Source organism: Hyperolius riggenbachi, chromosome 1 (genome assembly GCF_040937935.1).
Source record: "Hyperolius riggenbachi isolate aHypRig1 chromosome 1, aHypRig1.pri, whole genome shotgun sequence".
In the NCBI taxonomy this organism is placed as follows: domain Eukaryota; kingdom Metazoa; phylum Chordata; class Amphibia; order Anura; family Hyperoliidae; genus Hyperolius; species Hyperolius riggenbachi.
Genome location: NC_090646.1, coordinates 281,301,651 through 281,323,384, shown reverse-complemented (window position 1 = coordinate 281,323,384; position 21,734 = coordinate 281,301,651). Strand labels below are relative to the sequence as shown.

The window sequence follows — 21,734 nt, the reverse complement described above, 5'->3', positions numbered from 1 at the left end:
ATCTTTATATTTCAGATTGCATCCAGAAATGATTTTACAGACATGGAAAATAAGTAAAAATATATTCACTTGCAACTGTCAGCAGCTCACTGGCTGGTGATGGTGAACAACATACCCAGAATTCCAATTTTACAAAGCCTAGCAGTATAAATGCAAACACACTTGGTTACCACTTTCTATTCAGGTTCTCAGTCAGCTCAGCTACCTCACACTGGAGTTGTCTGGCATGTCCATCCCCATGTAAAAGAAAGCAAAAACACAATGGAGAGCCCCAATAGTGTATTATTGATGATAAAGGAATGCCAAGGTAGCAGCAATAAGAAATATACTCACAAGTATGGGTTGCCGGGTTCAAGCAACCACTTAAAGCACTTATGGGGATATTAGGCCTGTCCCCACTCAGGCTAAAAAGTCGCTCTCTCTAGTAGGAATGAAGGGGTATTCACCCATCCACCAGGTGGATAACAATAATTGCAATGGAAACAGAGGCACCAGCAGAGTAAAAATTGATCATAGGTAAAAACAGATAAAAGTAGGGGGGCAAGGGTGGACTTACCTCCCCAAAACCAAACACAACCACTATGTATGGTTTAAACAAGATTTATTTCGTACTCCAGAACAAATGCAACGCGTTTCGCGGGTATCTATCCCGCTTCCTCAGGCAATAATAAAGATAGGAGTAACTCAGAAGTTGTGTAGCCAAGTACAGCGCCTCTGTCTACAACAGAGGCGTGTCTCTGTCTACAAAAGAGGTGCTGTACTTGGCTACACAACTTCTGAGTTACTCCTATGTTTATTATTGCCTGAGGAAGCGGGGTCTAACACCTGGAGAGGGGCATGGCGGAGTGGGATACATGCCCAAAGTCCCGGGGGAAAAATCTGGATGTGACGCAAAGCAGCGTTTTAAGGGCAGAAATCACATTAAATGCTAAATTGCAGGCCTAAAGTGCTTTCAAACATCTTGCATGTGTATACATCAATTAGGGAGTGTAATTAGAGTTCTGCTTCACACTGACACACCAAACTCACTGTGTAACGCACCGCAAACAGCTGTTTGCGTAGTGACTAACGTGCTGGACTGATGCGCAACATGGCCAGAGTGCAGGCCGTGGCAGTTTTCCAGCCCATATGGTCGCCGGGCTGTGGTAGCTCAATGATAGAACAACAGTGACTGTCCAGCTGATCAAATTTGGTCTGTCCACAATGAAGCAACGACCTTATTATCTTCTTGTATGTAGGTAGGCATAGGTAGGAGCCTCAGTAGTTAGCTAGGCATAGGTAGGAGACCCAGTATAGGTAGGTAGGCATAGGTAGGTGCCTCAGTAGCTAGCTAGGCATAGGTAGGAGACCCAGTATAGGTAGGTATGCATAGGTAGGTGCCTCAGTAGTTAGCTAGGCATAGGTAGGAGACCCAGTATAGGTAGGTAGGCATAGGTAGGTGTCCCAGTAGTTAGCTATTCATAGGTAGGAGACCCACTATAGGTAGGTAGGCATAGGTAGGTCCCCTAGTATAGGTAGGTAGGTGTCCCCGTATAGGTAAGTAGGCATAGGTAGGTGCCTCAGTAGTTAGCTAGACATAGGTAGGAGACAGGGGAGGACTGGCCGGGGGGGAAGGGGGAAGATTTCCCCCCAGGCTGCCTCTAATTTAATGATTTAGGGCTGGTACAATGCCTGGTGCATTCATGTTTTTGTATAAGGCAATGTGAACCACTAGGCTGGCTGAGGCAAATAATGCCTAATTACAAAGCAATTAGAGGGTGGGCAAGCTGGTAAATATACACAGCATGATGCAGAGCAGAGGCTTGCCTGCAGGGTCCATGGGAAAAAATCTGTCTGGTCTCTCACCATTGTTAAAATGACTGCATGTGCACAGCTACATAAGGTATTGTCTAGGTTGAAAAGTATTCAACAATCCCTAGGCTCCAGAAGGGCTGCTTGAAGAAAGTCCCTAGACTCCAGGAGGGCCTGCTTGCAAACAGTCCCTAGGCTCCAAAGGAGCTGCTTTCGGGACTTGTTTGAGAGATTGGCAGGGACAGGATTGATATTGTAGGCAAGTAGCCTCTGTGTGATTTGGCTGCAATACAGATAAGCTCTCTGATCCATCTCAGGCTATTCTCAGTCTCTCTCGCACTACTGGAATATATGGGGCACGTGTGTAATGTCATTTGGGCTGGGGCTGCTGTGAAAATGGGCCTCTAATTGTATTTTCCCCCTGGGCCAAAAGGTCCCAGTCCTCCCCTGGTAGGAGACCCAGTATAGGTAGGTAGGCATAGGTAGGTTCCTCAGTAATTAGCTAGGCATAGGTAAGAGACCCAGTATAGGTAGGTAGGCATAGGTAGGTGTCCCAGTAGTTAGCTAGGCATAGGTAGGAGTCCCAGTATAGGTAGGTAGGCATAGGTAGGTGCCTCAGTAGTTAGCTAGGCATAGGTAGGAGACCCAGTATAGGTAGGTAGGCATAGGTAGGTGCCTCAGTAGTTAGCTAGGCATAGGTAGGAGACCCAGTATAGGTAGGTAGGCATAGGTAGGTGTCCCAGTAGTTAGCTATTCATAGGTAGGAGACCCACTATAGGTAGGTAGGCATAGGAAGGTCCCCTAGTATAGGTAGGTAGGTAGGTGTCCCCGTATAGGTAAGTAGGTGCCCCAGTAGTTAGGTAGGCATAGGTAGGTGTCCCAGTATAGATAGTTAGGCAGGGCCTGGCTGGCACAGTAATAACAATTACCAAGGTCCAGCTGCAACAGATAGGGCTGTATAATGTCAGTGTCAGTGAGCAGCACACACAAAAAAACACATCAGGAAAACATTAGCTCTCAAAATAGCTGTTGAGGGGTGCTATTTTAGCAATAACAATCAGCCAGGAGCAAGCCAAGAGCCTAACTAATCTTTCCCTAGGAGAAAAAATCTGCAGCAGCTCTTCCTAGTCTGTCTATTTGCAGCAGGCACACGAGTGAGTGTCATGGCCAGTGAGCCTGCCTTATATAAGGGGCGTGGGGCTCCAGGGCTTAGTGTAGCCTGAATGGCTACAATGTGCCTGCTGACTGTGATGCAGAGGGTCAAAGTTGACCCTCATAGTGCATTATGGGGCGAATCGAACTTCCGCAAAAGTTCGCCTGGTCCAGGCGAACGCGAACCACCAAGGTTCGCCTGGAACCGTTCGCCGGCGAACCGTTCGGCCCATCTCTAGAGAAGACAGGGGGATACAAAGGGGCATAGAGGAGGACAAAAGGGGGACACAAAGAGGACAGAGGTGGACACAAGGGAGACAGAGGAGGACACAGGGAGACACAAGAGGTACAGAGCATAAGGTACAAAGGGGGCATAATTCACAAGATGCCCCTTCACCATGGATGCACCAGGTTTAGAATATATTTTTTCCCTGGTTTTTGTCCTCTAAACCTAGGTGGGTCTTATGGTAAGGAACCTCTTATAGTCCAAAAAATACTGTACTAAGTAGATCCAGAAGCACATCATTCATTGTAATTCATCAATATTAATAATCGTGGCAGAAGATATTAACATCTAATGCAAGTCAACAATGTCTTACATAGCACAGGAACTGTATTAATCTGTCCTGATGCACTACGGCCTTGGGATTGTCCATATCAGTGCTATAAGCTGAATGCAGAAAAAAGCAGGAATGCAACAGAACGGGATAGTTGTGCTGCACATTGTAAGACCTTTGTGTTTCATACAAGTGCAATTGTGTTGCGCTTGTGCAATGATTCTCTATGAGCGAGTTCATATCAGAGCAGTTTGTTTGCTATCCGCTTTGAAAAGCGGTGCTTGGGCCATTTTTGAGACGATTTGCCTCAATGGAAGGTATAGGAAAAATGCAAAACGCTCACAAAATCGCTTTGGCAAGCGATTGCATGAGCGTTTTAAAAAAATATATTGTATTTATTTTTTCCGGATCAAAAGACGGAAGCGCGCTGCAAAAGCGCTTACAAAAACAAGCGAACGTGCAGAAAATCACCGGAAAACGCTTTAAAAATATGCAGAAAAAAAAGTCCACCATGGACGGACATGCGAGCCGAACGCAATTTGAACAGGGCCAAAAGCATACAGCCAATGAACTGTCACTGTAAACACGTGCGTTTTGCGGTAATGCACTGCATGCAGTGCAATGGAATGCCACCTGCCATTAAATCGTACTGCACCTGCAGCACTGCAAACATCTCAGCTTTTACATTGCAGTGAGACGTTCCTTGTTACGGTGCCTCTGTTACACCGCACTGCAATGCCCCACTGTGAATCTGGTCTAACTTTTACTGCCATATACTGCTTGGCAAATAGCCATGCAGGATGTTTGTATAGTAAAAGATGATTATATCAGATGACTAAAACTGCAAGTCTATACTGGCCTACCACTACCCATGTGCCTTCCATTTCCCACACAAATGCACATCTTTCAATGTGTTGAAGATAAAAAACTAGCTATGGATAGCAGGGTTGCACGGGAATCTGGATTACAGTAGTCTTAGACGGCCTGCTTTTCTCTGTTAAAGTAGAAAGAAACTTTAATTTTATCTATGGTCTTAGCATTAAACACAGCATAAAACGTATAGCAAAAACCAGGGGCATAGCTAGAAATGATTAAAAAAAAAATTATGGGGCCCCTCCCCCCCCTCCTCCCAGATCTCCCACCTCAACAACCCTACATCTCTCCCAGACCCCCCCCCCCCCCCCCCCACACACACACACACACACACACACACACACACACACAAAAGGCCGACAAAATATTTACATGTAGTTCAAACATTTTTTGATCGATTTAGTGAAACTAGCATACTGAAGGATACCTTTAACAATATTTCCATACAAATCCCAGTAGATTCTAAAAAAACTTAGAATAAGAACACTGCAGCTCGATTCACTATAAGTTTACTGATGAAATTTATAGAGAATCACTGGGCAGTGTGTGGCAGTATTCATTCCCTCTGATCAGATTCTGATCTGAGATGGATCAATCTCTCTGCTGTGGTTTTCTATAAATGTAAAGCTACTCTGACTGCAGAGGTTTTAAGATAGACCTCCTCCTACAGGACCTTTAAAATGTGGGGGGGGGGGGGGGCTGATGGGGGAAAGTGTTACCTGGCAGATCCATAGCCCATGGCCCATGGCGCAGGCCGCGTGAATAATGAGGCCGGCGGGGCAATGCACACTGGGGATGTAGTACTCGAATGTACTATATCTTCCTGAAGCACAATAGTGCACTGTGTACTATATCTCCCAGCGCACATTGTGGCAGCCTTCATTATTGATGTGGTAATAGAGAGCAGAGGTGGCAGTATGGAGGGAGCCTTGGGCATGGGGGCACTATGGATCAATCCATCCCACAGGTAACAATCACTCCCACCTCGCCTCCTGCCCTGTACTACATCCCTGGCAGTCTAGTGGTGGTCCTGGCCCAGTCCTCCTCCCCCTAGTACTCCCAAATTGGTCCCTGGTAGTCTAATGTGGTGCAGGGTTGCCAAATGCTCCCTTTAAATACTGACACATCTAAGTTATGCTGGTTTTGAGGCTCATTACACATAAGGGGCTTGATTCACAAAGCGGTGCAAAGTGTTTGCACGCCAGTGAAAAGCCCCTTATCACGCCTAAACTCACTTTAGGCGTGATAAGAAGAAACTCGCGCGAAGTTACCGCGCGTACGCGCGTAAGTGCGCGCGCAGCACCCGACGCTTCGCGCGAAGCTCCCATTAAACCCTATGGGACTTTGCGCGCGCGCCCACGCGCGTACGCGCGGTAACTTCGCGCGAAGAGCAGGAAAAAGCGGTGATAACTCAGTGGTGAAAAGGTCATCACGCCTAAAGTCTTTTAGGCGTGATAACTGGGTTATCACCGCTTTGTGAATCGAGCCCAATGAGTGTCTACACTGCATTTAACTAGCCACAAGACCTGTATAACTCCTATGTGTCCGTATTTAAAGGGGATAAGTTGGCAACACTTATGTGGTGTGGGCCAAAGTCCCATACACTCACTAGGTGAAACTTGGCCAAGGTGGCCGCTATCAACTGCCTTGGCTGGGAATCCAGCATGCATGCAGAAGCTCCTAATCCCCCTCAGCCAGCGATCCGCCACGTGAATCAAATAAGACTATTGATTGCCAAGCATTGGTTTTTTTTCCACTCACCCTGCCACCACGTGACATCACTCTAGCGCTGCTCCATTGTTCCTCCACCCCCCTTACATAGCAACAGAATTTTTTGCCAGTGACTAGTCTGTACAGTGTCAGGCCTGCAAGGTCACCTGAGGGATCGAGTAACGATACCTCATTGGCGACTTACCGCATACGTGTGTATTAGGCTTTGAGCTTACCTGCTGGATGGGATGGGTGATGGTGATGCTGTCACCTCTGGGTTCTGGCCCTGGCGCTGCAGTGGCCCTGGTGGAATGGATGGTGGCACAGTGTGCTGCTGTCCCCTCTGGTCCCTGGTCTGATATCTCTCACTTCTCCAGTAGGTGAGGCTGGGCACTGGCAAGCAAGCAGGTGAGGACCGTGAGGTTAGACTGGCAGCAACAGAGGAGACTGATGGCCTGAAGCTTGGAGGATACCAGAGCTAAAATAAAAGACTGTACTTTTACTCACCTGGGTCTTCTTCCAGCCCCCGTAGTCTTGTATGGCCCCTGCTGTCCTCACGCTCATCCTCCTTGCTCTGCTGTTTGGGCCGCTAAATCAGTCAGGTCGGCCAAGTTGAGCAGTACTGCACATGCACCAGCCTGCTTCCATGATCATGCTCCAGTGGATGGGAGCGATCTGTGCACTACATCAAGACACATAGCTGCGCATGCACAGAATGCTCCCAGCCATGGGATCAAGGAAGTGCACCACCGGGCTGGCACAAGCACAGACTAGTTAAAGGTGACAGCTATAATTTTACTTTTTTATCATTGCACTTTTTATTAAATGAAATGATAGAAAAATGTCTGATCTAAGCAGGGGCGTAGCAATAGGGGTTGCAGAGGGCCACCGCATCGGGGTCCTTGGGCCAGAGGGGCCCCAAAGGGCCCTCCCTCAACTACAGTATTAGCTCTCTATTGGTCCTGTACTCATAATAATCACTTCTATAAATATTTTGAATAGTGGTAATTATTAACAAACTGTTCCCCATCCCCTTCTTGCACCTCAGACACTGTAGTTGCCACTGGCAGGTTTTGGTGCACCGTAACAATTGTTATTTATAGAGTGCGTGAGGGGCCCCATTGTAAAACTTGCATCGGGGCCCACAACTCCTTAGCTATAACGCTGGATCTAAGCCTTTACATTGTTGCTACACCTAATGTATAAAAATACTAAAGGCAGAGCTCTGTTACATGTGGCTGGGTGCACACATAATATAACATGAAAGGCTGCGTTTTATGTCATGTTCATGTTTTCTTTTGTGTGCGTTTTTGGTGAATTTTCGCTATGTTTTTGGTGCATTTGCGGTACTGTTTTTCTTACTGCAGATGCGTTTTTCAAGCACTTTGCAAGCGATTTAATGCATTTGCGGTTCGCATATACAAAACGCATATGTAAATCAACAGGAAGCGGAAATACATCACAAAACAATAAGAAAAAGCATATAAAAACGCATGGAAGACGCATGAAAACTGCATACCACTGTGTTCCCTTTGATTTTCATTATGTGCGTTTTGATGCGTTTTTTGAATATCATGCAACAAAACCAACGTTTTTAAAAACACACGCATCCAAAACGCATATGCATTTTTTTCTATAGGTTTTTTCCAGGGGCCCATAGACTTCCTTTAGCGGTAAAAACGCAGTATTTTCCGCAACGCTAGCGTTTCTGCTAGCGTGTGCACCTAGCCTCTAGGTAATTCTTCAAGATGGCTATAACCAGTGTAAATTTTGAATTGCATTCTAACTTTTGTTTGGGAGCTTGAGCTGTAACTCAAGAGTCATGGTGAAACTGGCATTATTATCAAGTAACAAGCAAAAAAACGTCAGTACACATTACAGACTGAACAGTACAGGGAAAACAGCTGCTAAGCAGTTAAATTTCTGCATACATTGCACTGGAAACTAATTATAAGCCTACAAGAGCAAGCAGAAGTCATATGGTCCTGCCCATCTGCCTACACATCTTACGTGTTATGAAAGATAACAAATGGAACCCTAAACACAGGAAAAATAGTAATGAACAGGGCAAAAGTAAACACTTCACATTAACATCTGTACTCCATATTTTGACTGTTATGTATGGCAAGATCAGTTTACTTACGTGTCAGATCTTGTTGTTGCCTCCGGAAGTTAAAAAGGATAAACTGAAAATTACTTCAAAAGGTTCTTCACAATAATTTTAAAATGACAATCTACATATAATACAAAGGCCTTTTTGAGCTTGTGTCTTCATAGCAGGACTATATAAGTAGCTATGTTGAGGCACAAGCTTTCAGCTTTCAGTAACTGCTACTAGCTGAAGCCATACAATATACCGGTAGTCTATTTGTGTGTGGTATAACATGGAGCAGCTTCTTGTGAGGCCTTGGGATTGCAGCAATCTGGAGAATGCTGAATGTGGGCTTAACAGGTGCATTTCACAAAATTACTTTTATTGCTTGAATGTTTGGCCACACATTTTGCATTGTCTTAGGAACTAAGACTGTATTCAGAAAGCCAAGAGTTTTCAAATACTTTATACCCCAATTAGTACCAAAATCCAGCACCTGAATGCCAGTGTTGCTCGCAAATTTTCGCATCGAAGAAAATGTTGTAAAAAATACATTGTATTTCCATAATTTGACAAACATTCTTGAAAACATGACAAATCATTATTTTTACTGTGAAAAATCATTCATTTTATGCAAAAATATTTTAAAAAAATAGTCTATTTTTAGTGCAAAAAATTCACAAAAATGCTAAAAAGTCAGGACTCTGGCTGGGCCACTCCAAAACATTAATGTTGTTGTCTGCTAACCATTTCTTCGCCACTTTTGCTGTGTATTTTGGGTCATTGTCATGCTGAAATGTCCACTAGTGCCCAAGGCCAGGTTTCTCGGCAGACTGCCTGATGTTGTCGTTGAGAATCCTCATGTATTGCTCTTTTTTTCATGGTGTCGTTTACTGTGATTAGGTTCCCTGGTCCATTGGCTGAAGAACACCTCAAAAGCATTAGGTTCCCACTACCATGTTTGACATTGGGGATGGTGTTCTTTGGGTTGAAGGCTTTTTTAGCCAAATGAAGGAAACATCATTGTGACCAAACAATTCAATTTTATTTCATCTGACCATAACACAGAAGACCAGAAGTCTTCTTCTTTGTCCAGATGAGCATTTGCAAAGGCCAAGCGAGCTTTTGTGTGCCTTATCTGGAGAAGTGGCATCCTCCTTGGTCTGCATCCATGGAACCCAGCAGTGTGCAGTGTTCGTTGTATTGTCTATCTTGAGACATTGCCACCAGCAGAGCCCAGATTCACCTGGATGGCCTAGGTGGTGAACCTTGGATTCTTTTTCACCTCTCTCACTATCTACCTGGCCAGCACAGATGTCACTTTCGGTTTCCGACCATGTTCTCTTCACAGTGGGTAATAAACATTTTTTTTTATAATACTTTGCACTGTAGCCACTGGAACTTGAAAACATTTAGAAATTGCCTTGTAGCCCTTTCCTGACTTGTGAGAAGCCGCAGGTCCTCTCTGAGCTCCTTTGTCTTAGCCATGACTGTCCCCAAACCAACTGCAGAGAGCTGCTGTTTTTCTACCTGTTGAGTTTATTAAAACAGCTGTTCCCAATTAAGCAGGGTAATTAGGATGCTTTAGAAAAACTTAGGCTATTTGGAATGGTATAGAACTTTGGATTTTACTACAGACTGTGACAGTTTGTGAAGGGTATAAATAATTTTGGACTGGACACTTTTTGCTCAAATGTAAATAAAAGCTGAGAAATGTTTTTTCCCCCACAATAAGGACTCTCACACATCGTCTTATTATCTTTTGGGAGACACCTATGTCATTTCCCATCAAAAAATGACTTGCTGATTGACTAAAAGTAAATTTAAGTTAAAATTTGCCAGGGGTTCGAATCCTGGCTAGGGACAGTACCTATTCAGTAAGTAGTTCAAGGCAAGACTCCCTAACACTGCAGGGTGGCCTCTTGAGCTGCAGCTGCAGCTCTTGAGCGCTTTGATTCCAACAGGAGAAAAGCACTATATAAATGTTCGGATTCTTCATTTTTTCTTCTTTCTTTGAGACAGGCAGAAGCAGGGACACAGGGGTTTTATTATAGAGGATTGCCTAACACTAAATCACAGTGAAATGAATTGTTTGATGTACCCGAATATACTGCATAAAAAGCACTGCTGTATAAATACGATGACTACTGCTTCTGCTATTATTACTACTATTTCTACAAAATAATAATAATAATAATGTGCTAAGTCAGTTTTTATATGTTGTTCCTTTTTTTAAAACTGACACCAGTATTTCTTGAAAACTCTGTAAAGGAACATTTGAAAGCATTCCCTGTGTTTAAAAACATATACATTTTACGCAGAAAGCAGTAGAGGTTTATATGGCTCTGCTTACCTCTGCCTGGTCTCTTCAATCTTTTACCCCCTCCCTCCTCTGGTAAATATAGACACATTGCCAGGGCAACGGCTAAGTCACATTAGCAGTGAGGGAGGGGGAGCAGATGAAGAGACCAGGTAGAGAGCTTCTAGCCAGCAATGTTTACATCAATGTGAGATCAGCAGAACAATATAAACTTTTAGTGCATTGAAAGTAAACTTTTTTTACACACACATAATACCAAAGTATTTGTGACCCTTGCATTTTTGCCTGCGATAGTGGGTGGTACATATGGGTGGGTGATAGTGGATGCCTGGCTCTTCTTCGGCTCCCTGGTGGATGATAGGCTTGCTGCTGGATACAGCAGAAATATGCTGCTCTCTCCACTTCCGAATACCCATAATGGTTAGAGAAACTGTAAAAAGCCCAGGGAGTAAAATCCACCCCTGAATCATGTCTTCCATCATGCAAAATATATGGGTGGGCCCCTATGTGCCCTCAGCCTCCCCCCCCCCCCCCCGCTCCCCCCATGTTTGCAAATGCGATTGTTACGCCCCTGCCCAGAGGGTCTCTTCTGTACCGATGGTACTGCTGTCACCACTGCACTGTGTCTAATGCTTCTAAATGCAGCAGAGAAGCAGGGTTGGTACATGGTTACCTACTTTGGCTGCTTTGTGTCCTCAGTAGGGATGATGAATGTGATGCAAATACTTCTGAAATTATGCAAATTTGTATGCATATATATGCAGCTTGAAAAAAGACCAATCAATTTAAACCTGAGTTTAAATTAATTGGTCCATTTTCAAACTGCATACATTTTCATAAACATTTTCATAAGAATTTGCATATCTTTGATCATCCTTAGTCCTCAGGCTTCTTCAACTGTCATGAGAGCCTAAGGCCTCAATTCTGGTAGCTATGTGAAGTAAATACCCCATGTGGTATTTTCCTCTTTGAGAATAGCTATTTTCTGTAAAATTAAGGCAAATTACCTCACAAATTACATCTTTATATACCGCATGAGGTAACACATGACTAAAACCTACCAGAATTGCTAAATGTCATTACCTCATGAGGTGAATTACCGTACATGAGATAATTTGTTTGAAAACCCTACCAGAATTGAGGCCTTTGTCTGTACTTATCTCCCAGCCTTCATGTGCCATATGTCTTGACATACCCAAGAGCTGGATAAAGGATATGGACCAAGGCTAATATTACAGCCCAAGAAGCAGGAGGATATGGGGAGACAGCCAGGTCAAGAGGAGCTGCCTCTGTGACCGCAGGGGGGCCCAGAGCTGTAAGGGGGCCCCAACTACAACTTCACTCCCTTTGATAATGGGTCCATCCTTCAGATCAGGTGTTTGGGTGGCTACACTTGTTATGGGTATGAAGATTCTGATGTCCACACTTTTTTTATGACCCTTGCAAGATGGGCCCCCAGATTGTAAAGGTCACAAGGGGTTGGTAAGGGAAAGGGAGGGAACATTGCGGGGCCCCATCAAAGCTTTGCTGTGGGCCACCATTATTTATAGTTATGCCCCTGTCAAGTAACTACCAACTTAGCGTCCTTATTGTATGTACTTTGTAATAGAGGGAATGAAGCATGTACTTGGAGGACATAATGGGAGCACAATGGGGGGAAGGGAGCAGGAAAAAAAAGGAATCTGTAGGGAAGGAGGAATATGAGGGAGCACTATAGTGTAGGGGGGGGGAGGGGATATGGAGGTGGCTTTAAAGGCTCTGAACTGAGAGGGCACGATAGTAAGCAGGAACACTGAGTGGCATTAACGGGGCAGCACGGTGGCGTAGTGGTTAGCACTCTCGCCTTGCAGCACTGGGTCCCTGGTTCGAATCCCAGCCAGGTCAACACCTGCAAGGAGTTTGTATGTTCTCCCCATGTCTGCTCGAGTTTCCTCCTGGCACTCCGGTTTCCTCTCACATCCCAACAACATACAGATACTGCAAGTTAATTGGCTTCCCCTAAATTGGCCCTAGACTATGATAAATGCACTACACAATACATACATAGACATAGGACTATGGTAGGGATTAGATTGTGAGCCCCTCTGAGGGACAGTTATGTGACAAGACACTATATACTCTGTACAGCACTGTGTAATATGTTGGCGCTATATAAATACTTAAATAAATAAAATAAATAAATAACAGGGGACATTGAATTGAAGGGGCACTGTAGTGAGACACTATAAGGGAAGAAGGCAATAAAGAGGGGCAGTATGAACTGAGGGAGCTTTACAGTGAATGGAACAATATAAAGATGATTGTAAGTGACGGGAATACTCTGAGAAGGCACTAAAGGGAAACATTATGAAACAAAGGGGTACTATAATGAGGGGGACACTAACACACTAACACGAAATAGAGAAACTTTGAGAAATTACCATGATGAGGAGGCAGTAAGAAGGGGTACTGGGAGGGGAGTTCTGTAGCGCACATTAACACATTGGCTGCAGGATGTAATCCTGGGTCAGATCCATTAAAATTGTACCAATTGTCTGGCTCCTCCCACAATCTGTTGTGATCACAGCTTAAATTGAAATGGGAAATTGTACATTTACAATAACACACTTGACCTATATCTACATTATATTCCATGGTTAAAGGATGCTCAGCTAATTGTGTTCAACCAATATAATGTATTAGTCAGTCACACTTCCAAAGTAGTTATACAACCAAGCAAATAAAATTCTATGTCTCCTTATAAGGATTTAATATTGCATGCTTACAAATCACCCATTTGATTCGTTCCATAATCCAAAAACAGGTATAGTAAAATAGTATAAAATAAAGATATAAACAAAACACACTATATAGCTAACAGAATCATTGTCAGCGGCGGCTCCAGCTTCACATTTTTGGGGGGGCTCAAAAGGGGCACAATGGCTGTCTGGCGGGGCTCAAGGGGGGAATTTAAAAAGAGTGGGCGTGGTCATGACATCGTGTGGGCGGGGATAACTGTAATGTAGTTGTACCAGCTAATGTAGTTACATAAAAAAAAATTCACCAGTAAATGCATGTAGCGAGAGACAGCCTTTCAATAGTAAATGCACGTAATGAGAGACAGTGTTTAACCAGTAAATGCACGTAATAAGAGACAGTGTTTCCCCACTAAATGCACATAAGAGACGGTCTTTCACCAGTAAATGCATGTAATGAGAGACAGTGTTTCACCACTAAATGCGCATAAGAGACAGTCTTTCACCAGTAAATGCACGTAATGAGAGACAGCCTTTCACCAGTAAATGTATGTAATGAGAGACAGCATTTCACCAGTAAATGCACATAAGAGACAGCTTTTCATCAGTAAATGCACATAATGACAGACAGCCTTTCACCAGTAAATGTATGTAATGAGAGACAGTGTTTCACCAGTAAATGCACACAAGAGACAGCTTTTCATCAGTAAATGCACACAAGAGACAGCTTTTCATCAGTAAATGCACGTAATGACAGACAGCCTTTCACCAGTAAATGTATGTAATGAGAGACAGCGTTTCACCAGTAAATGCACATAAGAGACAGCCTTTCACCAGTAAATGCATGTAATGAGAGACAGTGTTTCACCACTAGATGCACATAAGAGACAGCCTTTCACCAGTAAATGCATGTAATGAGAGACAGCGTTTCTGTTTTTACTAGGTTTTAAGGTGCCACTAATTATACAATCTTGATTGTACAATTTTACCACTTCTCTGCAATATGAGGGTCTAGTTAAACAATCTATTCAAAGTAAATTCACACAGTTCACTCTTCTACTACATATAACCAAGATTGCATCATTAGTGTGCACCTTGAAGGGGAACCTTAACTCAACCGTAAAAAAAGAGCTTCACTTACCTGGGGCTTCTACCAGCCCTTCTGCAGCTGTCCTGTGCTTTCAACATTCTGAAATGATGCTCCGGTCCCCTGCAGCGGCTAAGTTTTGTTTTTGGCACTGCACCTGCACGTCTTGTGGCCACGCGCATCCTGTCCCTGTCCTGCGCATGCGCAGTACGAGATTTTTCTTCCTGCACATGCACAGGACGGGGATGGCGACGTCAGCAAGAGCAAGGATGTGCACTGCCAAGGCCATGCAGGTGCAGTGCTGGGCAGTCGCGGAAATAAAATGTAGCCATTGCGGGGGACCGTAGCATCGTCCTAGGACGTTGAGGGCACAGGACGGCTGCAGGGGGGCTGTTAGAAGCCCCAGGTAAGTGAAACTCTTTTTTTTACAGTTGAGTTAAGGTTCCTTTTAAAGGGAGCCTGATGTGAGAGGGGCATACTGAGGGCTGCCATCTTCATTCCCTTATAAACAATGCTATCTACCTGGCTGTCATGTTGAACTTAGGCTCACACACCTGCAACAAGTATGCAGCCAGTAGAATCAGACCAGAGTCAAAGGCAACCATCTGATCTGCATGTTTATTCTGGGCCAGTGACTTAAAATATTAGAGTCAGAGCATCAGCACAAAAGTGAGACAACTGGTATTGTTTATTAGAGAATGAAAATGGCAGCCTCCATAATCCTCTCACTTCAGGTGTCCTTTAAATTTAGTGCACACACTAGGTAGAACTTGGCCAGAATGGTTGTTCGGTGTGCTGTACGGGTGTGCCACAACATCACTTAAGCATCCAAAACCCTGGACCTCTTTGCGAAACCGATGAACGTGCGATTGAGGAGCACATTTTTCTTTCCCTGAGCCCTCTGGAAGCTACTTCATCTTGAGCTGCGCAGTGCCCATTATCACCCCCCCCCCCCATTGAACAATATATGCAGCTCCGCTGCAGTCCAGTGGTGTGTCTGTATAGTGTCCATGACCCAGAGTGTCACCCTAACTATTGATGCAAGATCATTATGGGTGACAAACATTGTGCATCTGTATGATTAGATAGTGAATGAAACTTACAGGCCTCTTTTTATAGTATTCTGCCTCTGGTTTGCAAATTATTAATTGATTAGACCTTATCTAATAAATAATTTTTTGTCATATTGTCCAAGATGTGGACAGTTTGGCTTGTTGGCCACCATGATACTAATGGTTTCTTGGTCAAACTTACCAATCAGTGTGTTCATACTTTGTTAAATTATAAGGTTTCCTATCCATCTACATTACTGATGGTGTGGGTAGTTTTGGGGCCAAGATGATTCTGATACTATCAATCCCCAAAGCAAAATAGACCACTGGGCGTGTAAAACACCCTGGAATTTATTGATTTATAACTAGGATTGGCCTGACAGCATTGTTGTATGGCTGTATAAACAGGGATGGATGAATAGGTGAATTAAAGTTAACTTATCAGATGCAACATAAGCAGATATATTTCTGTGTATATTGTATAATTTGTATAAACAGACACAGATATCCATACCTCAATGTCTATGTACTCATTAATATATGCATATTTGTCAGCTGAATAACCACAGGCCTGCGCACATGCATGCCAAAATCTCAAAGACAAATTGATTAATCAAAATAACTAACAATTAGGGAAAGCTTTGATAAGGACTTGTATTTTTTTTTTTTTCTTACTTGACTATAGTTCTTCCTTAAATTATTATTGGTAATTAACTGATTTATACCAACAAAGAGTTTAACTGAACACCTGCTGCTGAATTTTCTTATTAAAAGTATATCAAAACTGTGCATAAGTACACATAGGACTCAAACCCACTAGCAGCCTTTTCTAAGCGCTAGTCATTTGAAAAGCTCTTGCTAATGCATATTTATCATATCATATCATGCTATTCCAAATTGGCTTTAATGGGAAATGTAACCACAGCTACAGTATGAATGACAATGGTTCCAACCATCTCTGGACAGATTGGTCCGAGATTTTGTGCGCATGGCATTCTAGCAGACACCACAGGCCATGTGTAAGTCTAGTCTAGGCAAATGTGAAATATCTTGCCTGGTTGCCAGAGAACGACTAAAGCAAACTTGAACTCAGAACGTCCTATCTGCTGTAAAAGAAATGCAACAGCATAATAACCTTTAAAGAAAAACTTTTACTTGTTACAGCTAATACAAATCCTGCAATAAATATGCAGTGTCTACTTCCTTGCTGTGAGAGAACGCGGAAAAGCCGCCGCATGTGCTGCTGAGGAGGCGGCTGATTCCGCGTCCAATGCGGCGGTTTGCACGCGGAAGCGTGCGTCTGGTAACAGGGCAGAACGCGGAAAATCCGCCGCATGTAACAACAGTAAGGCGGCTGGTTCCGCATCCAGCGCGGCGGTTTGCACGCGGCAGCGTGTGTCTGGTGTGGCTGAGTCTGTTAGTGCACACAGGCTGAGGAATATGCGCGCGCGCGTGCGCTGAGAGGCAGAACTCTTATACTGGGCACGCCGATCAGCTGACTCCAGAGCAGGTTACTATTGGTTGATCAATTAGGGGTGGTGCCGGAGAGCACTACTCCATATATAGTTACTGCTGGCCAGTCTCAAGTTGTCTGCCGTTGCGAACACTACGTGGAAGCACTCAGACCTTAGTCAGATCCAACAGTGTGTTTGAACCAGGTGGACCTGGGGATTCACACTGAGCCAGATTACTTGTACTGTTATTCTGTTTATGCGTAGACTAGTTCCAGGGTGTAGAGATCAAGGACCTCACACCCAGACTAGGGAACTTGTGTTATCTATCTGTTATACTTCAGACTAGTTCCAGGGTGTAGAGACCACGGACCTCACACCCAGACTAGGGAACTTGTGTTATCTATCTGTTATACTTCAGACTAGTTCCAGGGTGTAGAGACCACGGACCTCACACCAGACTAGGGAACTTGTGTTATCTATCTGTTATTCATTAGACTAGTTCCAGGGTGTAGAGACCAAGGACCTCACACCCAGACTAGGCATTGTTGATATCTGTTTTGACTTACTGCTTTCCTGACTATCCCTCTGATCTCTGATTCGGTACCTCGCATATCTGATATTCCATTGCCAGACCCTGCTTGCCTTGGATACTGAATCAGCCTTCTGTCTTTGAACTTTATCTGTCCGTGTGTTTCCAACCAGGCGTGCCCGACCTCGAGAGCTATCTCTCCTCTTAAAAGATAGTCTCCAGATCAGATAGGGACATCCACCTTCAGGTGTCACTCACTCTCTGGTCCTTCCTATCTCCAGCCTGACTCCACCCCTTGGAGAGTCTCAGGCTGCTGGAAGGTTCCTGTGCCCTCAAGAGCAGTATTCCTTGCTGCTTCTGATCACCTGCTCAGCAGGTGCATTACTCAAAGTACGACTGTTACACCAAACACTCACATACCTATAGGTGTCCAGAGGTTAGCAATATATCTGTATTATCGGTAATTCTGCAGATCATCAATAATCAGGTATATATCTGCATTCTTGGTGATACTGCAGATCACCAATAATCAGATTCTCTCTGCGTGCTGACACCAATCGTTACACTTGCAAAGCTTGTTTATTATGTTTAGAGTATCTCAGCATTGGAACAGCGAGGTTGAGCAAGATGGGGGAAGCCTCTGGACTATCTAGAGCAGGCCCGGGCAAACTTTAAGTGGCCCGGGCTGCATGCTGTGGACCACCGGCTGCATTCCCAAAATACATTCCCTCATCCTTTAAAACTCTCCTGAATGCTGATTCCAGCATCGCGTCTCCATGGCCACAGTAGCACGCCATCATAACAAGACAACGTGATACACACTGGCAGCCAGCGTGTAATACGCTGGCACGTCATGATGCCGTCTTACATGATGCCCTGCCCTGTGGCCATGGAGACGTGATGCCAGAATCATCGATCAGGTAAGTTTTAACCCACTCTTATTACCTGCTCGCGACTCTGCAGGGAGGGGGTGGGAGAGGATATGGCCCACAGGCCATAATTTGCCCAGCGCAGATCTTGATGCTCCCCTCCAGTGGCGTAGCAATAGGGGGTACAAAGGTTGCGACTGCATCGAGGCCAGAGGGGCCTTCCCTCAACCACAGTATTCGTTCTTTATTGGTCCTGTGCTGATAATATTCACTTCTATAGATGCTTTAAATAGTAGTAAACATTAACAAACTGTTTCCCATCGCCTTCTTGCACCTCTGACACTGTGGTTGTCCTTGATTGGTTTTGGTGCACCATATCAATTGTTCTGTATAGAGTGCTTGGGGAGCCCCAATGTAAAACTTGCACCAGGGCCCACAGCTTCTTAGCTACACCACTGCTCCCCTCTACTAAGGGTTGTAGTCTATGGTGGAACCCTTTTTTACACAGATGGCCCTGGAACATGTCTCAACTGATACCGAGCTGCAGTGCTGGTCATTCAGCATTAATCAGTACAGATCACCTGACTGATCCTAGCCAGCACTCTAGCCTCAACAGAGTCTCATGATGATAAGAATGTGCTGAGCTGCAGTGCTGGCCGTACAGCATTCATCTTTTAAGTAGACTCCAAAAGTTAATCTGGCAGCAGCACAGGAAGAAGCTGGGAAGTGAAAGCTGTGCACTAGCTAAAAGAACAGCCACTTAACTGTCCAATCCTTTATGCTTTATAGAAGGATTTCTTGGTAATATGACCAGCTTTTCAAAAGAAAATTTGTCTGAAATAGCTACATTAAACATGAAAATTGTGTAGTGTAAAGTGAAGGCATAGACCCCATTCAGCTTTACCAACAATGTGTATTTCTGTTAAAGTCAATAGAATCCACTACCGGTATGCTATCTCTATTTTACATGCGTTGCAATGATTTTAAATGGAAAGGCTTGAAGTATTACTACAGAAAAACATACCTAGGGAGTGAAGCAGATACTACCTTCATTTATATGTTACGTGTCTTCCCTTGTGACACTCTGAGGTCTGCAGTGAGTGCCTGGTTTGTCTATACAACTGTCTAACCTGCCTCTATTGAGAAACAGAAGACGGTAGAGACCCTGTCAATCAAAGCAGTTCCCCTTATCGTTTCATAATGAGAATTACCGTAAATTACAGGATAGGGTGATCAACATTGCTGGAGAATCTGTACCACTGGCACAGTGGTGGTATAAAGAAGCCATATGCAGAAGAAATAAGGGAAGGACCAGAGGGTAGCTGGCAAGGGAAGGACAAGGAGGCAGCAACACTCTTTGAGAGGTGAGTATGTATTAGGTTATCCCCGTAATGTGCCTTTGTAATATAATATAATCTCTGCTTCGATTTTCAGAAAAAAGCAAATGTTGGAATGATGCACCTTTCCTTTCTTTCCTTGTGCTGTATGCAAGATCATCAGTGAGCATTACTACATACCAATCATATGAGCTCCCTCTGCAGTTATAGAAGCCATGATGGGGAAATGATTTATAAAGACAGGTGCAAGGAAAACACGCAAGAGTGAAACAAATGCCCAGAGCAACCAATGAAATAGCTTGGTTTATTCAATTGGTAATGTTTTCTACAGTTTGCTACACATGTTTATTACCAATGAGTTATTTTACAAGCATAGCGGCCACTAAGCAGTTAAAAGGTATTGTAGATATAAAGCACATGCTAAAGCTTTTAACACAATCTGGAAACCTTTGTCCTGTGTGGTTAGCATTTAGGAGTACCTTCATCTAGCATATCTAGGTAACAAATTAATGTAATAATGTAAAAATAAGTACAAAAAAAATCTGATGATTAAGTCCATACATTATGTATTATGAAAGAACAATGTTTTATCTCAGCTTACAGAAATGACAAAAATAATTTAAAAGGCATAGAAAATACAGCTCAGTAAGACCATAGTGCTTAGTAATCATCTGGAGTTAAGCCAAATATCAGAACTTTTATTGTACATGATGAAAGATTCCTGTGTGTCCAGTGTCTGCATCTACTGAAGTCATCTAAAGTCATATTCACCTGTCTTCCCTGGTCATTGTTTTCTCTAACTCATCTCTCTCTTCTGACACATTTATTGCAATAAACCTTGCTGTCATCACTAGCTTTGATCAGTGATGCATTGCTGGTACTGTATATTTAATACACTCACCTAAAGTAACAGAATCTTAACCTTGGTTTGCAGAGTATTTCATAAACTGAGATTTCGGTCGCATTCACAGTGGCAAATTGCAGAGCTGCATTATTAAGTCTTAAAACGCAGCTAACCGCACTGCAAGATAATCCTATGGGACGTTCACAGTGCGACGTTAACGTCGCATTGAAAAATGCTGCGTTATGGTAACTCTCTGCTTGCAATGCGTTACCTCTAAACGCAGACGTGTTGCGACTTTAACATCACATTAAAATGCAACGTCCCACTGTGAATATTCCCTTCAGGTGAAAGAAGGTGATCCATAGACATAAGGCTGTGCACGTTTTTTTTTCAACTATACAAAAAACTTACATTAAGCGGAAACGGGTCGTAGAAAATACATTGCTATCATTTCAAAAAAACTGATTTCAGTCCTAGTGGAAGCGGGGCCTTAGTCATTACATTGGGGCCTTAGTTACATCAATGATTGTTTCCAAGTTATATTAAGATCAAATCAGACGATTGATTATTCTGGGTATTTTATTGTACATGGTCTCAAGAAATATTTGCTGCCAGCCAAATAGGAGTCCTGAATCATTCCACTAGACTGGAGGAGAAAACTGATGCATGTTTTTGGTCGGTTAAAAGGACATATTGGTCAACCATCTGTTGCACAAATAAAATTGACACAGCAAAATATTTTACTCATGAGGAATGAGTTGTGTTTATATAGCAACATCAGCCTGCTGTAAATAGTGAAACACTATTCATTGCTGCATAGTCACACCCTTATCTAAAGATTGTCAACTGGAACATGGTGCACAGGCTAGTCAGCAGCCATAGGCATTCACCAGCCTACCCTCTCCATACTGTAGTACTATGTCTATGGCCAGCTTTTAAAGTGAAGACATAACATAATGGTAGGGTTAGTAAGAGGTTCTAGGTTAAGGTGGCCATCAGATCAGACCCCCCCAGGAGGACATCCCCCTAGTGGGGAAAAAAGGGGGTAAGTCTGATCACCCTGGCTCATTCCTGATCTGTGCTGCGGGCTGGAGAGTCCACGCAGCACAGATCAGGCAAACCACCCCTGGTCCTTATGGTCTCTGGTTTCCTTCAACTACTACGATTTTTTTTATTAATTTAATAAGTACTTTTTTTTAAATTAAAAAAGCGTTTCTTTTTCCTCTAACTCCCTCCCCCCTAATTTGGCCCTGGCTGCGATCCACACTTAGCAACACCCTCTCATAGGCATCAGCCTTTGAGAGGGTTTAGACTGGGAGCCGATCAGAGGGA

General features: G+C 43.7%; 1 protein-coding gene across 2 annotated transcripts in view; it reads left to right on the top strand.

Moving 5' to 3' along the window:
- FGF5 (fibroblast growth factor 5) overlaps positions 1-21,734 on the top strand; it is a 68,402-nt gene that overhangs the window by 12,221 nt on the left and 34,447 nt on the right. Inside the window, exon 1 of one of the 2 annotated variants that reach the window (XM_068271142.1) lies at positions 10,631-10,647. The exons of the other annotated variant lie outside the window; for it this stretch is intronic. Coding sequence (XP_068127243.1) covers positions 10,635-10,647 — 13 coding nt within the window. The 5' untranslated portion in view covers positions 10,631-10,634. Of the gene's footprint in view, positions 1-10,630; positions 10,648-21,734 lie in introns of those variants that run through there. 2 annotated transcript variants of the gene reach the window in all.